The following is a 10,987-nucleotide window of genomic DNA, read 5'->3' as shown; positions in this document are numbered from 1 at the left end:
CTGTCTGCATATCAGGCATTTCCCAAATCACAGTGTTTTACACACAGCATCCTCCCTGCTGGCAAACCCACAAATTACACGGGGCTCTATGCCAAGTGAGAGGCTGCCAAATAGGAACTTGGACTGATAAAATAAGAACAAGTGAGAGGCTGCCAGACAAGAACTTGGAAAGATAAAAGTGAAACATGCTCGATAGTAGCATCTCATGGACTTCCTCTAATCATCCTTGAAGCATTTCAGAACTTTCCTGGAATCTAGGGATCAGTCTACCGGATGAAGCCTTATCCATCGTGTAGTACGTCTGCTGTTCACGATGCTGTGTAAGCACAATTCATTCTTTATAATACCATAGAAGAGTGTATGTTCTAATACTGCTGAGTAACAGAAACCAGACTTATTGGTCTGCAATGGCCTATTACTGTGCCATATCTCTAAATAAAATAAAAACGATGACCACTACTGTCAGAGCAATCCAGAATATAAAACATAAGAAGACAGGAGTAAGAGGAGATTTATTTTATTGTTTCATTTTATTTTATTTAGAATTACAGTGCAGAATAGTCTCTTCTGGCTCTTCGAACCCCACTGCACCAGCAACCCCTGATTCAACCTCAGCTAACCACGGGACAATTTACAATGACCAATTAACCTACCAACTGGTATGTGTTTCGGACTGTGGGAGGAAACTGGAGGACCTTGAGAAAACCCACGCATTCCATGAGGAGGACATGCAGACTCCTTACAGATGGCGTCAGAATTATTTTTTATATAACTCAAATTTTTATTATTATTTATCCCTATTTTACAAAGCAGCACAGCATATCACAGAGCAGATACAGTACAGCATATTTACACAGCCATCCCATGACAGGAAAACAAATAAAACTTAAAGACAGAAAGAAGTTCTAATTTAAGTTTAAATTAACTTACAACCAAAATTGATCCCACGCATCTTGCACTTTTCCCTCACTGTTAGTTCTTTCCAACATGTGTTCATATGATGAAATCCTAATCATTTCCTCAGTCCATTCCTTCACAGTGGAAAATCTGGGTTTTTTTCCAGTTTTGCTATATAATTCTTGCAACTGTGATGAGACCCACCTTTAAAATAGTAAATTTGACATTGTTTACATTAGGTTTCATTGTCCTATCACCCACGAGACAAAGCTGTGGGCACAAGGGCAGTGTGGAACCCGACCAATTCCCCAACAAATCAAGAACTTTACACCAAAATGGACAAACCATGGAACACTCCCAAATCATGTGAAAATATGTGCCCACCTCGTTTTCACATTTCCAGCATAAATTATCAACAATCTCAATTTTGTAGAGTGATGACGTCAGAATTAAAGCCGAACACTCTTCCCAGACTGGGAATGGAACCCGGGCCGTGGCGGTGGGAACACCGAATCGTAACCACTTGACCACCAGGGTACCTCAAGCCTGCTCCACAAATAAATTGGTCGAACCAGTGCAAAAGAACAATTTGCTTGAAATGTAACTTATAGCCAAAACTGCTGACGTTCATGTTTTCCCTAATCTGTTATGTAGGGTTCAGGGTTCCTCTTACTTGGATCAGGCTCCATCCAGAGAACTTGTCGTTCTCCCTGCCCTCAATCAGCATCGTAGGATTCGCTGGAAAGATCTTCAAACTCCACTCAATTTCTAAGTAGCACAGGAGCTGGCAGTTACATGTTAAAAACTACACGATAAAAAAATGAATTTATTAAGAAACAAACTTGTCTCTACCAAAGAAATTATTGCATTGTTCAGTCATTTTCAATGAAATTTTATGAGATTCCTCACAAATAGAGTTCAAAGTAAATTTATTATCAAAGTACATATATAACTGTCCTGACGAAAGGTCTCGGCCTGAAACGTCGACTGTACCTCTTCCTAGAGATGCTGCCTGGCCTGCTGCGTTCACCAGCAACTTTTATGTGTGTTGCTTGAATTTCCAGCATCTGCAGAATTCCTGTTGTTAACTGTAAGATTCATTTTCTTGCAGGCATACTCAATAGATCCATAGAATAATAACCATAACAGAATCAATGTAAGGCTACAGTGTGCAAAAGACAACAGACTGTAAATACAAAAAGAAAGAAGTAATAATAATAAATAAATAAGCAAAAAATATCGAGAACATGAGATGAAGAGTCCTGGTAAGTGAGTCCATAGGTTGCGGGAATATTTCAATGTTGGGGCAAGTGAAGTTGAGTGAAGTGGTTCTGGAGCCTGACTGTTGAAGGGTAGTGATTGTTCCTGAACCTGGTGGTGCAAGTTCTGGGGCTCCTGTACTTTCTTCCCAATGGCAGCAGCAAGAAAAGAGCATGGTTTCCATACCGGGCTGTGATGCAGCCAGTCAATGTACTCTCCACCACACATCGACAGAAGTTTGTCAAAGTTTTAGATATCAGGTTCTAGATGTTAGAAGACCAGATACATTTATTAAAATGTTTATTTTTCATGCTAAATACATTTTCAGCTATTTTGATAAAAACCACTCCAGGTTTCTACCTTCTCTCTGCTGATGCACAGTCTCTGTGTAAACCCTGCAGGCAGGGACTCTGTGTGCTTCATGTAAAACATGAATTCATCTTTAAGGAAAGAGTAAAAACTGAAATAACGTGTGGAATATTAAACATCTGCAGTTATTTCACATGAAATTTTAGCAGAAAATTAAACTACAATTTAACCTAGGCAATTTCAAGCACATATTAGAAGCAAATTCCCTACTGTGTCCAAAAGCAGAAACTCTTCGCCTCTACCATCCCTTCCCTCTCCTCACCCATAGCTGACAATTGTCACTGTTTTTAAATACAGCCGAAAGTGATCTAATTAAACAAACCTCCCCTTCCTACTGCTAAAATGCTCCACATGCCCAGCCTGCCTTATGATAAGGTGATAGGCTTCAGCATGAAGCCCTGGGACTGGTAGCTTTCACTGTTATGAGCTGACGCAGGGAAATGTGTGAAAGTGTGTCAGGGTGTGACAGGCTGGAGTCAGCGGCCTCCATCATGGCTGCACACTGTTTTGCCTGACACTCTCCCTCATGTTGTGGCACTTCCACTGGAGGTGTTGAAAGCCTGGAGCAGTGGCCCATACCTAGCATTTGGCCCTCCCTCCCTCTTCTCCCGGTGTTGACACAAGAAGGTCACCCATCAGATTAATTCCAGAGGGATTCCTGAGTTTACAGCCTATCAGCTTTCAGAAAGCAAAGGAGCCAGTGTCAGCAGCACATAAAAAGAACAGGAGGCAGAGCAGGAGGATAGAGCCACTTCGATTAAACCGATCGGCAGGCACCTCCTAAGTGTGGAGACAGCAGAAGCTACAATCAGAAATGGACGTGGATGCACAGAGAGCGCACAGAGTCCCTGCCTGTCCCTGCCTGCAGTGTTTGCAGGCCAACCGTGCTTTTCATCCGGCAGCAGAGAGAAGGTAAGATTCAAAGAAAATTTAATATCAAAGTACATACATGTGCTGCTGCTGCCCGTAATGAGTTTGTACATTCTCCCCGTGACCTCGTGGGTTTCCTACGGATGCTCCAGTTTCCTCCCACAGTCCAAAGATGGACTGGTTGGTAGGTTAATTAGTCATTATAAATTATCCCACGATTAGGCTAGGGTCAAATCAGGGGATTGCTGGGCAGTGTGGCTCAAATGGCCACAAAGGTCTATTCCGCACTCTATCTCAATAAATAACCCTGAGATTCATGTTCGTGTTTGCTGATGTTAAGACACATCAAGACTGAAAGTCGTCTTAGTATTTGTCTCATTGCAATGAGAATCTGCACAGGTCAGTTCGATGCTCGACCTCTGATCTCTAAGTAATGGCGGTAGTACTTCCTTAAGAAAAAAATGCTACTTTAATCTCTTCTTCCTGTGGGTTGTGCTGAGCATTGAAAAACCTAATCTGTTTAGTAAAATGTGCCAAGTGGTGTTCACGCAGGAAGCTGTGCTGACCAGATACCTCAAGAACTAGAGCGGGTTCTAGCTTCAAAGTTGTAGACAGCACTACGTTAACAGACACACTAATGTACTGTATACAGATGTAGGAGGGATATTAGATAAGGGAGCATACTAAACTTTGGCTGATTGTGTTCAAAGAAAGCAACTGAATGGAGAAGACCAAATAAAATATTTTCCCGATACCTGATATGATTACGAACTATTGAACCCGACTAAATTAGTTGCTCATGCACTTAAATCATTAAATCCAATGATTTAATCATCTACATCGGTGAGACCCTGCTTAAATATGGGGACTGCTTTGTCGAGCACCTCCGCACCATCAGCATCGGCCTCAAGCAGGACTTCCCGGTGGCCAAACACTTTAATTCCGATTCCCATTTCCATTCCGATGTGTCGATTCACTTGTGCCAAGAGGAGGCCACCCTCAGGGTGGAAGAGCAACACATTATATTCTGTCTGGGTAGTCTCCAGCCTGATGGCATGAATATTGACTTCTCCTTCGGGTAAAAGAATTCCCCCCCTCCTAAATTCCCCACCCTGGCCTCTTCCCTCTTCTCAGCTACCTGTCACCTCCCCCCAGGTCCCCTCCTCCGTGCCTTTCTCCTATGGTCCACTCTCCTCCTATCAGATTCTTTCTTCTCTAGCCCTTGACCTTTCCCACCCACCTGGCTTCACCTATCACCTTCCTGCTAGCCTCTTTCACCTCCCCCCACCTTTTAATTCAGGCATCTACCCAACTTCCTTCTCGGTCCTGGAGAAGGGTCTCGGACAGAAATGTCAACTGTTCACTCTTTTCCATAGATGTTGCCTGACCTGCTGAGTTCCTCCGACAATTTGTCTATGATGCATTAAATCCAATCCACTGGTTTAAAAATTAGTCAAAAAGTTCTTTATCACATGTGTGGTTTTTAATACAAAGGGGTTGAAGTAACGTTCTTACTCCACGAGCTTAAAAAATATTTCTCAATCTGATACTCATTTTGGATCCCGCATCTACAGAAAACAGTGTGGTTATTGAATAATATGGGGCATGGATTCATAACTATTGTGTCAAAACAGCAAGGGTTAAATTATGGGGACAGTTGGTGTAATACTGGTGAGTTCAGAATGTTGAGAAATAATCTAATTGAGATATTGAAGATGATAAAGGAGGCAAAAGCAGAGATGCAGATTCTCCAATGGGGATTCCAGAATAAAATGATGCAGTTTTCAAATTGGAGGTAGATATTTCAGGAATGAAATCAGGAAGGACTTGTCAAAAAAAACTGTGGGGATTGGGGATTTGATTCTCTGAAGTGCTTAGCGATTTTATGGAGCTTTCAAAACTGAAACTGGTAGATGTTGGATGTGTAATGTTGTCAAGGGAGTGAAGCAAATGTAGCTCAGCTATGGCCTGATTTTAGGTGGTGGGGTGGAGATACATATAAGGCGCCTCTTCCCTCCAGCAGCCTCAGGTCACCCTTGGGCAAGGTGTAGCACCTGCTTAGCCCTCCCCCACCTCGGATCAGGGCCACGTGAAGCCATGGGAGCTGGTGGTGAATGTTCGCATGATCAGCTGCTGCATATCACAAGACTGGTTATGCGACCACTGACGCCAGGCAGACAATCTCTGAAGGGTACCGATAAAGGCTGGGGTCACCCGTCTTATAAAGACACTGCCCAGAAGAAGGCAATGGCAAACCACTTCTGTAGAAAAATTTGCCAAGAACAATCATAGTCATGGAAAGAGCATGATCGCCCAGCTCATACGATGTGGCACATAATGAAAGAATGATGGTCTGATTGAAAGGCAGAACTAGGTCAAGGGGTAGAAGAGCTACTCCTGATCCTACAGATAATACTCCCCATACACATTCTTCTGGGGTCAATGGACAGTGGGTGATCTGGACAATACCACCTCCACCCTCCCTTAACCCACGTTACTGACTCTAGTACTAGGTAAACTCCCCACCTTTCCCAGAATGGGATCAACTAACCAACTCAGATTGGGTTAGGTCTTCAAAGTTCAAAGCAAATTTATTATCAAAGTACATGTACAGTATGTCACCATATACCATCCTGAGATTCATTTTCTTGTGGGCATTCACAGTAAGTACAAAGGAAAATAAATAAATAAACAATAAATATCGAGAACATGAGATGAAGAGTCCTTGAAAGTAAGTCCAGAAGTTGTGGGAACAGTTCAGTGATAGGGTGAGCAGAGTTATCCCCTCTGGTTCAAGAACCTAATGGCTCACATCCATCAAAAAGGGAAGGTAAGGATTCATTTGAACAACTCACCCAGATAACAGGACGTTCAGTAGATTCTTATTCTGTCAGTACTGGCATTGGGGCATTAACCTGGATTGAAGAATTGAAACCTCAGGCATGGGGGCTAACACCTTCTGACAAAAAGTCGAAGGTTCTCCCCTCAGAGCTGAAGCTGGGAAGATCTCACTGATAGAACGTTTATCTGCCCAGACTGTCTACAATGCAAACATTTTCTGGCAGTTCATTACACAGGTTTCAGAGACTTCATCAGTAACCCCTTCTCACCCCATCTGTTGTGTTAATATTGACAGTGCTGCTGCTCTTTGGAGGCCATGGCTAATCACACCCAAAGATATCGAACGGGAGCAACAAAGACAGATGGCAAATGTAAGTTTGCTGAATTTCTTTCTCCCACTGTTAGTCAAAGAGACAATCCTGGATTAATTGGAGACACAAGAGGCTGCAGATATGAGAATCTGGAGCAAATGGGAAATCGAATGCTGAAGGAACTCAGGGGGTGAGGGGGTGAGGCAGCATCTGTGGAAGTAAATGGATGGTTCAGTGTTTCATGTCAAGACCCCAAGTCAGGCAGGACTTGTCCATTTTGTTGCCACAGATGCCAACTCCTGTGTTCCTCCAGCAGATTTCTGCTGGCTCCCGGATTAATTGATGTGTCTTCTCAAGTGCTATGTCCCCTTACTCTTGCTGGGCTCTGTTTTATCCCTCCTCTGATGCCCAGATAGTACTGAATATTCACTGTGAGCATCAGCGGAATACAATGGACTCTAGGTGAAGAAGGCGGCAGCATCTATTCCAGCTCCAACTTTCTAACGTTCCTTTTGCAGACGAATTTCAGCAGCGAGCAGCTTCAGCAAACATCCAGTGGAGACAAAGTACCAGCATTCCAGCACCCCGTCAAGTAAGTGTTCCATTGGATTTTATTTACACTGCTGATTTTCAGGAGAGATAGATAGCCAATACATGTTTACCCTCACAAATATGAGATAAGATTAGCTTTATTTATCGCATGTACATTGAAACATACAATGGAATCTGTCATTTGTGATAACAGCCAACACAGTCCATGGGGCAGCCCGCAAGTGTCTCCATGCTTCTGGAAGGCCACAATTTACTAACCCTTTCTAACCCATAGGGTTTTGGACTGTTGGAAGAAACAGGAGTTCCTCGGGGTAATTCACGCAGTCATGTGGAAAACTCCTTACAGACAGCGGCAGAATTGATCACGGGTTGCTCACACTGTCAGGCTTTACGCTACCTCGCCGCCCCGATTAGGGAACTTATTCCAGCACTCTTCTTCCCCATTCACACTGACTCCCATCAGGTACAGAGTCCAGAGACTTGCAACCTGTGCAAAGCCCTAATCGTTGTTGCTTAGAGCTGATTCAAGACATCAAGCCTTCGTGCTTTCACTGAGTGAGGTCCATTCCGTGGCACAGCCAAGATGCAAAAGCCTTTTATCCAGCAATGGGGTAGGATTAGGATCTACCCACTATTCCCAGGATCATGTTGTTTTAAAATTTATTTAGAGATACTGCACGGAATAAGTCCTTCCCCCCGCCGAGCCGCATTGCCCAGTAACCCCCAATTTAACCCTAGCCTAATCATAGGAAATTTCCCATGATCAATTAATCTACCAACCAGTATATCTTTGGACTGTGTGAGGAAATCAAAGGGCCCATGTTTCTACAGGGAGGACGTACAGACTCCTTACAGATGACGTCGGAACTGAACTCCGAACTCCAACGCCCCGGGCTGTAATAGTTTTTCTACTGGAATTCTTATTCCAGGGCTGAGAGAGGGTGTGGGGAAGGGGCCATTCTCTACACTTGCTACTCAGTGTCTAATTATACTTCACGGATCTTTCTGTTCAAAAATTGGCCCTTACATATCTCACATAACTTCAGCAGGCGTACTTTGAAAAATACACCAATCTATAGCTCTTTAGGCATTTGATTCAAGGGAGTTGTTTGGCCAGGTGACCAAGCAGTAGACTTTAAAGAACATAGAACAGTACAGCACAGGGACAGGCCATTCGGCCCACAGTTCCTGTACTGACCATGACCCCAAATGAAACTAAAACCTATCTGCCTGCACATGATCCATAACCCTCCATGCCCTTTGTGTTCACATGCTTGTCTAAATGCCTCTTAATTGCCATTCTCATCTATGTGAGAAAGTGCACAGTATGGAAAGGATTTGGGCGTCTTGATAGACTCATCACTGTCAACACCTAGACAATGCACGGAAGCGATTTGGAAGGCTAATAGAATGTTGGGCTACGTAATGCGCTCAGTGGAGTTCAAGTCAAGAGATGTTCTCCTTAAGCTGTATAATGTGCTTGTGAGGCCACACCCTGGTCTCCATGTTGTGTGAGGGATGTGAGGGCACTGGAGAGAGTTCAGAGAAGGGCAACGAGACTCATTCCAGGTCTGCAGAATATGAGCTATGAAGAAAGACTGAAAGAATTAAATCTTCTTAGCCCAAGTATATGTAGAATGAGAGGAGGCATGATTGAAGTGTTCAAAATCATTAAGGGTTTAACTAAAGTAGATGCCAGCTGATACTTCAAAACTAATCCATCATCAAGAACACGGGGCCATAGGTGGAGATTGGGTAAGGGGAGATTTCCGACTAACATCAGGAAGCATTTCTTTACACAGTGAGTTGTGGACACATGGAACAAACTACCTAGTTTTGTAGTTGAGAATAGTACCTTAGAGACTTTCAAATCTAAACTCGATACTAATTTCAGCACACTATGTGAATAGGAATTTGGCCAGCATTGTTGGGCTGAATGGCTTGTTATTGTCAAAAACTTTCTAATGTACAACATGGCTTTCTGACTCATACACAAAGAGGCCACTGAATCTATGTTCATGCAGGCCATCCACTTCAAGGTTTTGTGTGTTGTGCATTCAGAGATACTCTTCTGCCCACAACTGTTCTAACACGTGGTTATCTGGGTTACTCTCACTTTCCTGTCAGCTTGACTCAGTCTGACCATTTTCCCCTGATCTCTCTCATTAGCAAAGCAGTTTCATCCAAAAACTGCCACTCATCGGGTGTTTTTTAAAAAAATTTCCACACCATTCTTTGCAGACCCTAGAAACTGTTGTGCATGAAAAGTTTCTGAGATGCTCAAAACACCCTGTCTGGCACCGACAAAGTCACACTTCTTCCCCCCATTCTGATGTTTGGTCTGAACAACAGCTGAACTTCTTGACCGTATCTGCATGTTTTTTATGCATTGAGTTGCTGCCACATGATTGGCTGATTAGATATTTGCATTAACGAGCAGGTGTACAAGGGCTGCTCTGTGTTTTGACTCCTTAACTTAACCTAAAATGCAGCACCTCACACACTCCATCCTGCTATATCCATTGCCAAACTTCATCACTACCCACCAACTTTTGTGTCTACATACTTACTAATAAGGCCACTTATATAAATATCGCAAATTACGGGAACACTGACCCCCGTGGAGAATGAGTCAGTGACTTTAGGTAGGTAAGTCCAGAGATTGTGTTCTGTGGGTGGTGCTGATGGAAAGGAAGGAGGGAGGAAATGATCGAGTGAAGAAGATGAGGAAGGATAAACGCATTGAGAGGTGAAGAAGCAAAGCACAAGGGGCAAGTTTCAGAGAAGCCCAGTTTCGAGGAGCTGAGATTTGAACGATAGGGGACAACTGAAAAGGAGAGATTAGCCAGCACGGAAACATCTTCCACCATTGCAAATGGATATGTGAAAGGATTGTAGTCTGTGAGCCATTAAACAACATTCTTTTTCTGTTTTCTTTTTTAACAGGCTCCTTTGGCCAAAATCAAAATGTTTTGATTATTTGTATGAAGATGCAGCTTATCTCTTGGCAAGTTTCCCAGTGCAAGCAACAATCTCATTCTATCAAGAGAGCGACAGTGAGTCCGAAAGCGAAGATAATGATTAACCAAAGACTGCAACCATTGGGAAAAGATTTAAGTGTTTAACACTGGCCTCTGATACAGGCACTGCTTGTGGATGGAGAGATGTTACCAGCTTGTAAATTATTGATCTGCATATTGTATTATTTATTTATAATTAAAAAGAAACTGAATTCTTTTTGTATTTATATAAATCTACCTAGTTTTGTAAATAAAATATTTAATCCCATCTCTGTCTTCATCTGATTAAATGCAGGTTGCAAATAGGCAAACAATTGCTCAGAGTAACACACACAAAATGCTGGAGGAACTCAGCAGGTCAGACAGCATCTATAGAAAAGAGTAAACAGTCAATGTTTCAGGCATTGGAAAGGAAGGGGAAAGATACCTGAATTAAAAGTTGGGGAGTGGGGAAGGGGAAGAGGCTAGTTAGTAGGTGATAAGGTGAAGCCAGGTGGGTGGGAAAGGTAAAGGACTGGAGAAGAGGAATTTGATGGGAGAGGAGGCTGGACAATGGGAGAAGGGGAAGGAGGAAGGGACCCAAGGGAAGAGATAGACAGGTGAGAAGAGATCAAAGGCCAGAGTGGGGAATAGAAGAAGAGGGGAGGGGGAAGGAGAAATCAATCTTCATGCCATCAGGCTGGAGGCTACCCAGGTGGAATATAAGGTGTTGTTCCTCCACCCTGAAGGTGGCCTCATCTTGGCACATAGTGTCTGTGCTGAACGTGATGCCAGATTAAACTGAAACACATCATACAGAGAATTCACAAAAGACTGCAGCTGCTGGAATCACGAGCCAAAATAAACTGCAAGAAGAGCTCAACAGCT

The 10,987-nt window shown here is 43.2% G+C and overlaps 1 protein-coding gene across 1 annotated transcript; it reads left to right on the top strand.

Annotated features, from left to right (window-relative positions):
• The first annotated feature begins 3,065 nt into the window (after positions 1-3,065).
• Positions 3,066-10,371, top strand: LOC134338204 (protein ripply1-like). The gene is made up of 4 exons (XM_063033873.1): positions 3,066-3,438; positions 6,533-6,608; positions 7,067-7,140; positions 10,047-10,371. Exons 1-4 carry the CDS (start codon positions 3,341-3,343, stop codon positions 10,183-10,185), a joined length of 387 nt encoding a protein of 128 aa, XP_062889943.1. The 5' UTR covers positions 3,066-3,340; the 3' UTR covers positions 10,186-10,371.
• The last annotated feature ends 616 nt before the right edge of the window (positions 10,372-10,987 follow it).

This window comes from Mobula hypostoma, chromosome 26 (genome assembly GCF_963921235.1).
Source record: "Mobula hypostoma chromosome 26, sMobHyp1.1, whole genome shotgun sequence".
NCBI lineage: Eukaryota > Metazoa > Chordata > Chondrichthyes > Myliobatiformes > Myliobatidae > Mobula > Mobula hypostoma.
This window is presented reverse-complemented; position numbering and strand designations above follow the sequence as displayed.

Excerpts from the sequence above, each read along its gene's own strand:
- LOC134338204 (XM_063033873.1), top strand. The coding sequence starts at position 3,341 with ATGGACGTGGATGCACAGAGAGCGCACAGAGTCCCTGCCTGTCCCTGC. Across the intron at positions 3,439-6,532 it reads CATCCGGCAGCAGAGAGAAG|TGCTGCTGCTCTTTGGAGGC; the intron begins GTAAGATTCAAA and ends TAATATTGACAG. Across the intron at positions 6,609-7,066 it reads AACAAAGACAGATGGCAAAT|ACGAATTTCAGCAGCGAGCA; the intron begins GTAAGTTTGCTG and ends TTCCTTTTGCAG.